The 16,350-nt window shown below is 31.5% G+C and overlaps 1 protein-coding gene across 12 annotated transcripts in view; it reads left to right on the top strand.

Moving 5' to 3' along the window:
* Nucleotides 1–16,350, top strand: part of LOC143249751 (AP-4 complex subunit epsilon-1-like) — a 140,894-nt gene that overhangs the window by 109,348 nt on the left and 15,196 nt on the right. For 10 of the 12 annotated variants that reach the window (XM_076500100.1, XM_076500102.1, XM_076500101.1 and 7 more), the window contains 2 exons: nucleotides 7,259–7,336; nucleotides 10,992–11,103. In XM_076500100.1, coding sequence (XP_076356215.1) covers nucleotides 7,259–7,336; nucleotides 10,992–11,103 — 190 coding nt within the window. The remainder of the gene's footprint in view (nucleotides 1–7,258; nucleotides 7,337–10,991; nucleotides 11,104–16,350) is intronic. The other 2 variants (XR_013027926.1, XR_013027927.1) reach the window with 1 other exon arrangement.

The following is a 16,350-nucleotide window of genomic DNA, read 5'->3' as shown; positions in this document are numbered from 1 at the left end:
TTTCCACCACCTCTGTATCTGGATCATTTGACTGAATCTTATCTTTAGGATGAGGGTGATGTGTTGGAAGATTATTATCTTTAGATTTGTAGTTTTGTCAGATATCCTGTTTTCACATTCTTGAGTTAGAGATTTGGGATTCTCCACATGAATGTCGGGCATTTCTGCTCTTGTTAAACCACTGCTGTGTTTTAATACTCATATTTTGACTGTTGTGACATATATCAGTTGGCAGATTGGGATTTAGTCTATCTTTTTTGGCTGTGATTCCTCTGGTCATTTTGACTACATTCATGTAATGTTTTTCATTGAGTGGGTATTTTATTGGTTGTACCAAATGTTTGGTAGTTTATCAACTTCTGATACTTTGTTGGTTTCCACTTTCAGGTCAAATTTCCCTGGCAGTAGATGTATTGAGCTCATCTTAGGAGGATTTTTTCTTTTTCTTTTCTTCATCATAATTTCTTTTTTCTTCCTGAGTATTGGCTAAGATAAGTTAATTCCACTGTCAACTTCCTCTTGTTGCCCTATTCTTATCTTTTCCATATGATTTTCACTTTTCTTGCTCCTCTCAAAGGGTACATCTTCCAAAATGATTTTTGTTGCCTACTGGCAGCCCTTTATTAGTGAAACTGGTTTCTCTTTCTGAGTAGCTCAAAATGTTTTCACATTCTTGCAGATGCTTCTTCCTGGCAGTATACCAGTCATGGTGTTCTATCTTTTGGTGGGGGTGTCTATGGAATTTGGTGTTTTGTCTTTATACTACTCATTAGTAGCTTGCCTCAGTTTATTATATTTTGTGTGTATACCTCTTTTTATGGTTAGTGTTACTATAGTTCTTTTTGCATGCTACAAAGCTGTACAGTCAGTCACTTTTAGTGCATAGAAGTCATATGCCTCTGCATATTTACTTTTTTCAAGTTTTTTTTTATTTTTCTTCCCAAAGCATCTAGACATTTTAATAGTGCATTTTAAATCTTAAGTTGCATCACTTTTCCTTTAGAACCCTTTGCGACTTGTTTATTCTATCATCTTTTCCAAAGATGTATTTTATTTTGCTAATCATTTCAATGAGGAAGTTCTTGTTACTGCTGGTGTTGCTTATATTATTCTTTTTTCTCCAAGAAGGCTCTGAACTTTTGTTTTGTTAAAACTGGGCTACTTAAGATAGACATGACTATTTTTCCTTCTATTGTGTTATCTGCTCTGACTGATCCAGACTATCCTTTTGATAAATATTTTCTATGTCTTTTCAATGCCAAGTGTTCTCATTTTGAAAGAACAATATTTTTGAGAGAATGGACATTGGTTGTTTATACCTTATAATAATTTTCATTCTAAACATCATACTCCATTCACAAACTAGTATGATAATGAATTTGTTTATAATTTTTGGCTATTTTATTTTCACAAAAATCACTGTAATTGTAGTTTGAGGTTTCTGTTTACTGCTTGTGGTTATTTTTAAGGATCATTGGAATTTGTCTGCCATGAGTTCTTGGATATTCTGCCCAACACCTATTAACCATTTGCAGAGTTCCTGAAAATATTAATAACATTGGCTTTGAAACTAACATTATAAAATGAGAAAGATACAATAATTAAATACATTCTCATCTTATGTTTTGCAAACATGTATTCATTTTTTGAGTCAGGAATCTTGCATGTTCTTTAACTTTTTTTAGCATTTGTTCCTTACAACCCAAGTATTTCTTTATCACCCTATGACCTTGTTCATGAATATAGGAGTGTTACCATAGAAGGTATTTTCCTATTCCTGCATCATTTCCTTGCATGCCACTAGATATTTCAAACCTAGGACTAGTATCACAAGATGTTTTATCTCCTACTAGGGTGGGGATCGCCTATATTTTATTTTATCACTTATTTGTCCATATATTTTATTTATGTTTCTATGCTACAATTGTATTGTTTTAATATTGTTGATTTCATCCTTGGATACTACTTGGTTCTTTCTTTGCTTTGTCCCAAGTATCCACTAGAGATAGTATTGAGAATGAGACCTGGCATGCTGAGACCAGGACTGCGACCAAACTTTAAAATAAAACATGGTACTATTACAATTGAATTTGTAGTCAGTATTTTACTTGTCAGACTAATTGTCTACAAACATTTAATTACGTTTTTTATGCTGGTGTCCAAACATAGCTATTTGCTGTTATAAATACTTCTGTCAGTTGTCCCACATTGATATATATTGACCACCTAAAAATAATAAGCTGTTTGTTTCGTTATGAACATGCAGAACAATAACTGAAAGAAATATAAAACTTTTGACATATTTGTTATAGTTTGAAGAAGTCTACTTAGAAATGAATACCATAAAGAAATGTAGAAAAATAATTTTGGTAATGCTTTAAATTGTATGGCATGGATATTCATTGTCTTGCACTTACATATGTATAGCACATGTTAATAGTAAATTTTGATATTAAATGAACATTTAACAACAGTTAAACTCATTTTGAATGACATTGAATTAAAAAATATAATTTAAGTGTAACTACTAGAGAATTATATTTTTAATTAACATTGAATTAATATTCAGCAAGAATTAAATAGATTTCTTGATAATGATGTACAGTTGACATATTTCTATTTATATAATTCAATAACAGAAGGTAATTTCAACACTTAATGGATGACTAAAGCAAGTGTTTCTAATGATAGGATTATTTATTTTATTGAGGTAGATAAAATTGGTGATAAATTGTAATTTTCATTAATGTATTATTAACTGTGATAAAAATATTTAATAGCATGTCAAGTAAATTTATTTTTATGCCATGCAGTTTAAAGTATTACCATTATTTTGATCAGTTTTAACATTTGTTTAATCATTAGCAAATATGTAAGTGGTTGTTGCATCTTAAAAGCACTAAAGTTAAGAAAACTCTTGGTGACATTTTTGCTCATTGTGGTGTCACGAATAGCCCCACCCCTTTATTATAGACCATTTCTGCAAGTGGAGATAGGCCCAGCGTGGCCAGGTGGTTAAGGCTCTTGACTCATAATCTGAGGATCTCAGGATTGAATCTCCATCACAACATATGTGCTTACCCTTTTAGCTGTGAGTGCATTATAATATGATTGTCACTCCAATTTTTTGGTAAAAGAGTAGCCCAAGAGATGGCAGTGGATGGTGATGACTAGCTGCCTTCCCTCTAATCTTATACTGCTAAATTATGGACAGCTATGGTAGATAGCCATCATGTAACTTTGTGCAAAATTCAAAAACAAAATAGTAGAGACATTGAAGGGATCCACAATATCTTGTACAATGGAAGAAGCTTAGAAAAGACATTTTCTTTCAAACTTATTCAATGATTCTGTCTTTCTAATATTGATGGAAGCATTTCAGTAGCCAATAAAAGAGTATTAATAATCATAGGCTGAGGACTGAGATCTTGAGATTTTTATTGGTGCTTTGCATATGATACAAAAATGGTTTTCAAGACCTCTTTTCTCTGAAGGATTGGCATCTTTTCTTTGATTAATTTGCCATACAACAGTGGTGCTAGCTACCCTGTCAGTTGGTTCTGCATCAGGAAGATTATTTGCTTATTTCAAAACAGCATAAATAACACTGTTACTTTAGGCAAATTTCACTTCTTCTGATCCTGCATGACATTTGTTTACTGGACAAAGCTCTAATTTAATCCAGAACACTAACCATGTGACAAATCATGTTGCTGTTAGACTGATTGCCATTCATAGTTTGCCTCTTACTTGTTTATGTCACCACCTGTGGCTCCTGTTGGCTTTGCAGTTTTAATACATCATTATTGCTTACAAAACTGGTCATTATTCTTTAATTCAAACAAATAATCCAGTTTTATAAGCAATAATTCTGCGGAGAAGAATGTACTCTTTTTGAGCTGTCTTTTAGTCCAGTCTTTTTATTAGTCTGATCCACTCCAAATTGTTTTCTGGTTTTGGATTCTACTCCAACTCTGCTTGGCTAAGTATTTGTTGTAGTCTTTCTGCCCTGCATCTTGTAGTTTTGTATTTTCTGTTGGTTTTTGATGTTTCCCTCCTTTACAATGTGGATATTCTAGCTTTCATTATTTCAAAGGTATGCTTACCTGTTTTTAATCTTACATTTTTAAAATTAGTAATGAATTTCAAACATGTACTTGATACCTTATTATTATGGAATTTTGCACTGTATACTGAGATTAGTTGATTCAACTGAAAAACATGTAATTGTATAAAATAAAGTAGAAATGAAGTAAAAACCCTATAACCAAAGCACTTTCAAAAAGTGGACCTTTCAAAAGTGCTTAGGTTATATGGTTTTTATGTCATTTTTATCAAGATATCTTGAACCTATGTGCTCTTCTGTTATCATGAATGTATATTAAACAGTAAATAGTACTTAGCATGTTGGCTACTGCATTATATGTTAATTCACATTCTGGTGCAAACTTCAGTATGAACCTTCACACTATACTCAGGTTCATAATATGATTAGATTTGGCAACTCTATGTTCAGTTATATACTTGCAGTGGTTTTCAGGATGTGTCTGTCAGTGAATCACACTATACTCATGAAAATGTGGTAGTGAATTTTTTGTATGATTACATCATTAACTGTTGTTTCTTTCTTCTTGGTTGTAATTATATATACTTTTTGTAAAACAGTAATAAGACAAAATTTAGTGTAGGCCTTGGAATAAATATAAGAATTTTAGAAAATGGCTTAAGTATTAAGTAAAAAACCAAAACAATTTTGTGGATCTTCCAGAGGAAATGAAAAGTCCAAGATACATTATATCAGATACTGCAGAAAATGAACTTACTTGTAGCATAAGTGGAATCTCTGATAGAAAAATTTATTATATGCCATCACCATCAATCATATGACATATAGTAAATGGAACACATGTTAGGATATTCTCATTTACTAACACACCAAGCCTACCTGGAATTACTAATCTGCAGCAAGATTTAATGAAACCAATTGATACATTCTTTCTTATGGTGATTGATGAAATATATAATCTTTTGGTTGAACAGACAAATCTGAATGCTCAGTGGGTAATTATGAATAAGCAGGTTCATCAAAAATCCTGAATGAAAGATTGGAGAGACACTAACACTATGGAAATGAGGCAATTTTTACCAACAGTGATGTTTGTAGGAGTTATAGAATACCTGAAAATTGAACTATGTTGGAGCAGAAATACATTTTACATGAATCACTCATTTCAAGGATAATGTCACAAAATCAGTTGCAGTTATTATCATGCTTTACACATTTTGCTGATAAGAAACTTGCTTAGAATACTGGAGAAACCTTCTTTGGAACTATAATAGCTGGTGAGATGTTAGTACTTGATGAAATTATGGTGCTATATTATGGTCATTTCTTGTTTTGAGCATAATTTAGGTGTAGCCGACAGATATGAATACAGAAGTTATGTGATTGCAGTGGTTACACTTTCACTAGTTATGTGTATCTTGGGAGAGAGGATTCTGGACAAAGAAGAATACCTACACAAGATGCTATGCATAGTACTCAAACTGTATTAGATCTTGCAGAAAAATATTTGAGAAAAGGAAGAACCATTGTTACTGACACTTACTATACATCTAATTTTTTGTCAAGTCCTTACTTGATTGGTAAACTCATAATGACATTTCACAAAATCAGAATTAGTAGCCTAAAGGGTATAACAACAGCAAAACTGAAAAAATGTGAAATAGTAGAGCATAGAGAAAATGACGGCATAGTTGTTGCAAAATGGCAAGACAAGTGAAGGAGTTGATGCTGTCTACAAAACATGACTTGAAGATTGTTAGTAATGGAAAGAAAAATTTCAACATTGAAGAAATAAAAGAGCCAGGAATGATTGCATACTATAATTCTGGAAAGCAAAGTATTGATGTTTCTGATCAAATTTCAAGTTACTTCATGCCACTTAGGAAAAAACAATCTGATGGTATTACAAAGTTGTCTTTTAAATATTCATGAATACAGGTGTTATAAATGTACTTATCATTCTTAAAAAATTCAGAGAAAAGACAACAGACGGCTGAATTCAGACAAGCTATTACTAAGTCACTGCACGAAGAATTGGAAATTCAACAAGCACAAAACACATCTTCTGTTGTTTTGAACTAGAATTCTGTGAAACCAGGAATGCTTGAAACAGGAAGAAGATGCAAACAATGCCTAGGATGCTACACGCAGTGACAGAGAAAACAGTCAAAAGATCAAGAAGGTTCCTACATACCATGGCAAATGTAAAGGTAATCCAGCCTACTGATTAGAATGTTTGAATTAAAGTTACTAACAATATTTACTATTTGAGCACTAAAATAAAATTTCTGTGCATGAAATATTTTTTCACAAAGTTAATTTTTGTTGTTTCTTCTTGATGTGAAAACGTTTTTCTAAATATATTTTTAGTTTTTTTCACAAATTTCAAAGTATTGTGTAATTTTCTCCTTGAAAAATGCATTTACTTGTACTATATTGGATATGGAATAAAAGGTAATGTTTTATGCTTTCATTTCTTAATTTGTTTTTTTATGAAGATCATCAAAATCAGAATGTTATTACATGAACAAGAACATTCCTGAAGTACTAAAAAGCAATCACAAAGTCCTAGTGTCAAATACCACAAAGAATGTATATATTTTAAATATTATGATCTGTTTATCACTGGAGGTAACAGGGCACAGTACTAGTTGTACCGTGTGACCCTCTGGTGGGTTATGTGACTGTTAACGTCTTAATACTGTTGTGAATTAGAAAAGAAACAAACTAAATTTGACAATTTTTTTTCACGTTATCATTACATTCAACTAAATCTTTGGACTTGTTGTTACATGGAGGAGGAGTAGGTTATTTGTTTATGTATTTCTCTAACAGAAATACCACAACATTTTTCTGTTAGAAGAGTGTAAATGTACCTCTTTAAGGAACATGCTGATGATTATGTCTTGAAATTTTTCTTCACTTAACAACTATCTTGTAAATTCTTAAGGCTAGAAATAATTGTGTATTTATGAAAATATGTATAAGAGAGTTGAATTTTAATATTGATATGAATTATATGGAATAACCTAATGAAATGATTAAAAATTTCATTCAGAATGTCCAATTTTTGCTGTATGTGAAACAGAACTCACAATGAACAAGTTTAGAAATGCTTTGTGTTTGTTTGTGAAAATAATAATTAGGCATGATATTTGTTTGAAGTATTCACTGTTTCTCTCTTTTTTAAAGAAAATAAATGAGCTTTTGAGGCTGATTGGTAGTCCTGATATTAGAACAAAATTATTCAAGTTACCTGATGTGGAAAATGTAAGTATAAGTTGGTAGTAGGTAAATGTATTAAACATAAATTTTAGTTTTTAATTAAAATGTGGTTTTATTTTATGAAAAGTTTATTGTAAACATATTAATTGATTTCCTTCATTTCTGCTTAATTTTATATTTGCATTGAAAATGGACATTATGTTAATGTAGAGCAACATGTAATTAATTTAAATGCAAAAAATACATTATTAATTTAATGAATTATATTATTACATAACAGTATTGAATAAGGTGTTCTCATAGTGAGTGACATTCATCCTGAAAAATTATTTCAAAAATTACAACAGATTTATTAAACCAGGTATTTGTGATTGATATATTCATTAACTTACTGTTATACATTATTATGCTTAATACATATCTCATGGAAACATGTTTTTTGTTAAACATCATTATAGCAAAGTATGACTGTATGAAATAAAAAATCACTGCTATTTAAGAATGTATGCATTACTACATATATTTGCATATAATATAATACTTAATTTTTAATTTCTTTATGTAGACATACTACAAGTCTTATATGGAATACAAAAGATACACATTCTATCATGAAATTTGTAACTTTCTTTGTTAGAAATGACAGAACTTTATATTATGTTCTAAGAAATGAAGAATTTGCGAATGCTATACTGTATATGTAGATAATGTTGTATATTCATTTGTCTCTCACTGTACAGCCCAATTAGTGAGTTGGGGTACTGAAGGAAAAACTTCATAAGCAGTCACTTGTGGGAACAAAAGATAAATCTGAAATGCTATATTTTACACACTTCTGTCTTTGAGGCATAGTGAACAGATTAATCTGGAAAAAAAAAAGTGTATGAAATTAATTTAATTTTTATAACAATTGTAAGCCTATTCATTTCAAACAGTTTACTAGCTTTCTGTGTTTAAACCTTATTTATGAGGCTTATTTCATAATTAGAAGTGAAGTGTGTTAATTTATAGCCAATAATTTTTATGTTAGCAAAATCACATTTTAAAAATATGGTTGAGGATTTTTAATTGAGAAACATTCCATGATTCACTATAATCTATTAAAATAATGTAGTGTCTGTTGTTTTGCACAATGCAGATAATGCTACAGAATTATATATAATCTTCATAAGAACATATATTCTTGTGGGACAAAAATCATTTCCAAGATAATCCAAGTATAAAACTACCATCTTCTGTCATTTGTTTTAGAAAAAGCTTGCTTTGCTAGCATTTCTAATCTGTCTGTATTTTAGAGTTCATTATTATGAGTTCTTATTTTCACACAATAAGTAAGCATCCATTTCTCCTATTTTTATGGCCTGGCGTGGCCAGGTGGTTAAGGCACTCAACTTGTAATCTGAGGGTCACGGGTTCGAATCCCCATCACACCAAACATTCTTGCTCTTTCAGCTGTGTGGACATTATAATGTGATGGTCAATCCCTCTATTTGTTGGTAAAAGAGTAGCCCAAGAATTGGCAGTGGGTGGTGATGACTAGCTGCCTTCCCTCTAGTCTTACACTGCTAAATTAGGGACAGCTATTGCAGATAGCCCTTGTTTAGCTTTGTGCAAAATTAAAAATAAACCAAGCTTATTTTTGTAAAGCAAATGAAATAAATGTATTTTTCAAGGGTTTTTCTTCATTTTCAGTCAAGATTTGATTTAAGTTGAAATTGAAGATATTTAAAGAGGATCTACAGCCATGTTTTTCACACTGTAGGTGTGTCTGCTTCTTTCATGGTCTGGAAAGCATGCTATTTGCTTTTTTGTAAAATACCTAAGCCCCCAAAAAAAAAAAAAATCACTTTATTCTTCATGTGAAAACCTTTAATATCCTTCATCTACTAGTTTTAAAGTTTACTTGAGAATGGCCCTATGTATTGAGATAATAAATTTTGTGGTAAGGAGAGTTTACCTTAACAGTATGTATTTCTGAAGATCTAGCTTAGGGTTAAAACATATTAATGTCATAAGTTGTATGTCTTAAGTGCAAGTACTCATGCAGTGGTTAATACATTAAGATGCTATTCATCTAAGACCAAGATACAAATGCAAAGCATTTAAAGCAATGATACACTAATGGACAAACCTCAGAATTATTTTTCCAGATCTTTTCAACCTCATATTTTAATTTGCAGTTTTTACCAGATTCATTTCCAAAGATGTGAAACCAAGTTTTAATATACTGTAATAAATGTAAAATACTTAAAAATGTAAAGCATGGATTACTTGTGTAACCACCACAATTTGAGAAGTGAATTCTTATTTCAATAAACATTTGTCATAATGAAGTTAAACATAGAAACTATGACAAAAAGCAAACAAACTACTATTAATTATCTTAAATTAAAATGTTGTTTAAACTAACAGTTTCTCATGTAGTTGATGAAAAATAAAATAGGCTTACTAGTAGTAGATCATAAATTTGTTTAGCTAGAACATTACAAGCTAGAATAGAAAAAAACCTGATATATAGATACACAGACACACATTTCTATCTGTTCTGGTTTATAAAGTTAAATCATGAAAAGTTTTAGTGTTCTCTTACTATTACTGTACACATGTAGAGAGAAAGAGTGAAATTTTGTAAAAAAAATGCTGACTAGTTTTATGAGGTATTGAGGTGCAATAGTGGGAAGTATGAACTTATCTAATTACTTGCTAAGGTAGATTACTGAAGTACTTTTTATTTTGATCAATAGAATTTATAAGTGAAGTTAGTATATAGTACATAAAAAAATAACAGGGCATGTACTACTATATCATCCTCATAGTATACCCTAACCTCACATTTCATAGCTAACTGAAATAAATAAATATTGTGAAATCAAACTTGACCAATAAAGAGGTGGTAAAGGTTGTCAAACATTGGTAAATTTCTTTGTGAACCAGTCAGAAGTGAGATCATTCATGAACTTGTTGTGTATTCATAGAATAATTATTGGTAAAAATCAGTATAATCTAATATTGTTGTTAGTCTGTGTTGTACTGAAGGTATAAGATGGAATGTTCAGACAACAAAACTGAAAAATTATTTGCTGATTTTCTAATTTAGAGTCTCTGTTGATTAAAGAGGTTTGTTGTTTTCTTCAAAATGTTGAGGATGTATAAAAAACAGCTTAATTCAGAAGCAATTTAAGTTTAAAATTGAATTTATGTTTTTACTTTCATGATAATTTTTATGTACTTTGCTCTAGGTTAGATGATCCCATGCTACATCTTTATTTTTGGTTTATGATACCAACATTTGCTATACTTATAAGGTTTCATGGCTCCCTCGCAACCTTATTATTATAATCATACCCTGGCAGATAATAATTGAACTATTCTATCCGGATACACGCATTTTGACTTTTATGACTTCTCCTAGCTTGAGAAATGAAACATAATGTGACACACAGTCTTATTTTATAGGTTAGGTAAGATATTTGTGTTATTTATGAATAAAAGTCTAGAATATCTTTTTGATATTTAACTTTTCTGAACTTACAGAGTTATGATATAGCATTGATTTGCTATATACTAACCACTTGAGTAGATTACTATATGTCTGGTAGGTAGATGTTAAAAGAACAATTATAAAATTTGTACTAATGTTATATATTTATTTCTGAATAAGTTTCATTTATAATAATTTTCAGTTAATCTATTGTTGCAGATTGATTCAACACTTTCCTTCCTTGATGAATTTGTTTGTGAAGCTTTAGAGAGAAATGCGTCTCCATATTTACCTTGGAGATCACATATAAATCATCACACAACTCTAATGGGTTTGTACTTTGTAATCTATATAAATAGAGTAGTACTGTCTGTTGTATATCCATGTAACTACTTTGCAGGGTGTGGATGGATCTTCAATGGAGGTTCAATAGGTCCATGTGGGGGAACATATAAATGCTCAGTTTTATGGCTTTTATGGGCATTTTTGCAGTTATTTCCACTAATTTGTCCTCTGTAGATGGCATGGAGATGCTGTTGGGGGGATGCATACTAATTTCCAGTTTTGTGTTTTGCATTCTTTTGCCAGTGCTTAACACCACATCGATGGATCTTAACCAAGTGTGGCACAGTGCTTCACACCACATGGATGGATCTTAACCAAGTGTGGCATGAAAGTTTTTGTGTCCATTCAGAGATGCATGCAAGTTTGTCATTTTACATTTTATGTTTTGCAGTATTTATGCATGTTTTTTTACAATTACCTATAAGAGAAGCAACTTTTCATGTTGCAAGATACCTTTCATTAATCATGAATTTACATAACTTCCATTCAGGGGAGGGAGTGTTCCAGCTAGTAGAGAATAGAATACTATATATGGAAAATAAAGTACAACATTTGTGATGTCGAGGAAACCCACTTGTAGAGAAATATACATGTAAAAACGGCTCCTTTTGGTTGAGAAAATATTTTACGAAGAGGAGCGAACAACGTTTTGACCTTCTTTGGTCATCATCAGGTTTGCAAAGAAAGAAAGAGGTAACTGACCGGAAGCTGACCACATGTTTGAAAGGGGTTGTGTAAAATTTTAATAAATACACAAACATTCTTCAAAATTTACAGAAAAAACTACTTAAAGCCATGTTGAACACAAAATACAAAGAACTACATGACTTACAAAAACAAAAAATGAACCTGGACCATCAACTGGCATGTTGCATTAAACCAGAGATTTTTGGACTTATACAACAAAACATAAACCAAATCAACACTAAGAATGACAGAGACAAAAAGATCTGCCACAACAAAAAACTAGAAAAACTAAGATGCAAACAACAGAAAAGACATCACAACAAACCGTTGACTAACCTCATAATTAACGGATCCGACGAACAATTAAACACAGACAAGATACATCTATTTAACAAAGGACTCAACTTTGCAATAGCACCTAGGTACATTTCAACCTTAGAAATCAAAACATATTTAGAAGATCTAACCAGGAGACTTGTGATACTTTCTACAGAAAACAAAAACAAGAAAACAACCAAAAACAACCAATGGAAAGAAGACAACTTAGACAATTTTATTGACATCCAACAGCCAAACTTTTCAGGAAAAATTAAAAATTAATATTTTCCAGAAACACCTAAAAACAACATCTTAAACGATTTTTTCAAAAAAGTTTCTCACAAAACCATCAACATAATTTCACAAAACAGAAAGCTAAAAAACAATCTTACAAAAAGAGACATTAATTCCATTAAAAACCTAAAACAAGACAAAAACATAAAAATTCTAAAAGCAGATAAAGATAACACTATAGTCATAATGAACACGAATGAACACATCCAAAAAATGAAGAACATCCTATCACACACGAACAAATTTAAACTAATACACACAAATCTAACAAAGACACACAAAACACAACTAAACAAAATACTATTAAAAATGAAAAAAGCCAACACAATTTCACAAACACTTTATTCCTACCTACGTAAAACCGACTCACGCACACCACAGATATACGGCATCCCCAAACTTCATAAATCAGATTGTGCATTACAACCAATAATGTCCACATATGAATCATTTAATTACAATCTTGGTAAATACATAGCAAGGGCATTCTCCAAATATGGAACATCAGCCAGCTCATTCATCAAAGACTCTTTTAATTTCAAGTCTAATCTGAATCAACTTAACCATAAAGCCTTAATGGCCAGTTTTGATGTTATATCCTTCTTTACAGAAGTTCCAACCACTGAAGCCTGCAAGATAGCCTTAGAACTCCATATCCAAGACCCTAACCCATCTATAGACATTCCCAACAACCAATTAACAACCCTCATAGAATTCACCACAATGAAGACAAACTTCATGTTCAACAACCACAACTATAAACAAACAAATGGCCTATGCATGTGCAACCCAGTATCACCAGTTCTAGCCAATATTTTTATGACACAAGTTGAAACACAAGCAATTAACACAGCATTGCATCCACCACTATACTGGTACAGATATGTAGATGACATGATTGTGGGATTCAGATCGACAGAACACACACTTAATTTTTTCAATCACATTAACTCTATACATCCCAACATTAACTTCACATGTGAACAGGAAGAAAGCAATCAAATATCATTTCTTAACCTCAAAATTACAAGAACCGACACACAATTTAATACAGAAATCCACCGAGAAATCACCCATACTGGACTATACATTTCTTAATTGCAAGTTCCAATCTGTGACTAACACAGTGGATCTCTATCAAATAAGGTTTTTGCACCTTCAATCTGTTGACAAGTCATTTATTTGTGCTGAAATTGACAGATGCCCCATCAGCTGTCAGACATACAATTTATTCAAGCCAGTCGGAAAACTTGCCACATATGGACAATGCTGCAAGTACAAAAAATTAGTACCCAGTATTAGTTACTTTCTGTAAAAAAAACAAAATGTAAATTTGTACTTTGGAAAATTCAATTGCTCCATTATCTATTACGCTAGTTGTGTTAGGTTAAGCTCCAATTCTGAGATCTGACATTAATTTTGATTGTTTCTGCAATATACTTTGTAAAGGTAACTGCTTGTTTGTCATTGGCATAATGTTCTGTTAAGTTCATACCGAAGTTGTGCACCTGCAGCAACAGAAGCTCTTGAAAATCACTGAATTGTTTGACATTCAAAACCATATGAAGGGCAGTCCTGAACAGCACAAGCAAATGATCTTTCTCAGTCTGGTTAAGTTTGCTCAATTCTTTCATCATGGGAGTTAAATCAGGTGTTTCTTTTACTGTCTTAGCTTGACAACTTAGACTGTGGGTGTGACTGTTTTCATGCTCCTTAACAGCACTTGCTCTCAGGTTGGAAGATCCTGTTATAGAGGTGTTCTTCTGCCTTCCACTACTTTGGTCATATTTCTGACAAATTGAGCAAAACATCAGTCCAGTAGTGTTATTATACTCTGGCCATGGTCGGTCTCTATTCCATTCATCCTGGAAACGACAAGTAGGCTTAGCACCAGTACTAGCAGTAACAGTTTTTGTTTTAATTCTTGGGCTTGGGTCAACAAACTTGGGTTCTTTCACTCGGGGTTCTATAGTATTGTCTTCTGATTCGTTAGTCTTGCTCGTGAAGACAAACTGAAATAGATCGTGAGACTTTCTCGTTTTTTTACTATCATACGCCATGGTCAGATTGTTGTGAATGTTTGACAGTCAGGTGACTATCCGGGACGGCATGGATAAGGCAACCTAAAAAGCGCATTTTGTGAGCATTCATGACCGTTAATTAAATATTAAGTTTTGCAAGTTATTTTCCACTCATTATAGAGTATACTTTTAAGCAAAATCTTTGGGCTGTGCATACACAGCTTTTTCCTCCCTTATTTTTGAGGGGACGATGTATTTGTGTCTGATATGTTAGGAATATGGCCACCGGTCACGATGTCCGGTGATAGATGGGAAAGTGCCAGCCAAACTTGATTTTTTAATGGACAAGTCTGGCTTTAAATAGAAAATTTCGAACCCTGTATAAGTTTGAAGTTCTCAATTCAACCAAGAAATATTTTTCAAAATTTTGAACTTCCCCCAGTATGACACGTGACATGTTTTCTCTTGGCATCTTATCTTTTCTATTTTCCACCACCCCTTCAAGCCATATGAAATTGAACTTAAATAACCTACTGACAATTCTTTAATTTTTGTAGCCTTCAATTTTGTTTGGAAACATAGATATCAAATATAAATTCAGACTCTCAATGCCACTCCCAACTGTCACATATTCTTTTTGAGGATTTGTTAATAGTTCTCTCTTACACTTAATTATATATTACCTATGACCAACAGAAAGTGAAGGTTTTCATTTGGCTATGATGTATTGCATACTTTTGTGTTTTGAAGAGTCAGTTTCACTCAGAGTACAGGCAATGTGAGAAACTTGATGACTGACTTGCATGAAGTTTTATTCGCTCTTGTTGCATAGTTAGAAGTCAGAAAAGTTGCAAGAGATAGTGGAATTTGTCTACTTTTTGTGTGTCAGTTTATCTTCTGGTGAATTTTGTAATTAAATAATTATTTACTGCATTGTTACCATTAGTATAAAATAATCTAGGTTTAAATGCTTTCAAAATGACAGCAAGAAAAAAAAGATGTGGTTAGTACTTTATTTCTTGTTTTTTATATTTATTCCTTATATATAATTATAACAGTAATTAAAATGTAAGAATAAGGATCTTTTTTGGTTAAGTAAAATAATTAGTAATGAAAATGGTTCACAAGGCATGCACCCAGACAGATTTTAGTAGCTTGTAATTTGAAAGTATAATTTGAGCTGATTGTGCTCCGAGTGATTTACGATTGCGTGGATAGGAGTTAGGTATGGTTCAAAGGGTAATGAAAATGGCAATAAAACAGTAAAATTTAATTATAAAAAATATGTCCTGTTACAAGCTTAAAACTACTTAGGATGAACAAATGTAGTTTCATATTATGATTTGAATCACTTTAGAAAGAAAAAAGGGTAATTTTGGTTTTTGTGTATGGTGGTATGAAGTTGGTCTAATTGACCTATCCCATTTGCATTTAGGGTTGAGAAAATAACAGATAAAATATATTTTAGATGTATTTAGGAGGTTTTTGGGATTACACAAAGAAAATATGAGATTTTTGAGAGGAGAAAAGGTATTTTTAATTTTAGCATGAAATTCTGTTTGAACATAGACTATTTATAACACGTTTTCAATGTATTAATGGACAAATCTTTATTTAGTTTATTAAAAATATTCATTCAATATATATTTTTTGTTTATGAAAGACTCACAATTTTAACTGTAAGACTGCTAAATTGTGTGAAGATATACACACTATATTGAAAACTAGAAGTATTAAATCTATAAAGACTTTAAACAAGTACAAAGAAGTGAAGTGGTCAGTCATATTGATAAAACTCATGTTGAGAAAGTTAAATATAATTAAATTTTTGGTAAGATAAATTACTCATGTGATACTTAAAAAAAATATTTTGATATATTAACAAAATGTGCCATCAACCAATGTGCATGGAA

The sequence above is a fragment of the Tachypleus tridentatus genome, chromosome 4, assembly GCF_004210375.1.
Source record: "Tachypleus tridentatus isolate NWPU-2018 chromosome 4, ASM421037v1, whole genome shotgun sequence".
NCBI classification, from domain to species: Eukaryota; Metazoa; Arthropoda; class Merostomata; order Xiphosura; family Limulidae; genus Tachypleus; species Tachypleus tridentatus.
Note: the sequence above shows the minus strand (reverse complement) of the source record. Positions and strands in the feature narration are given on the sequence as shown.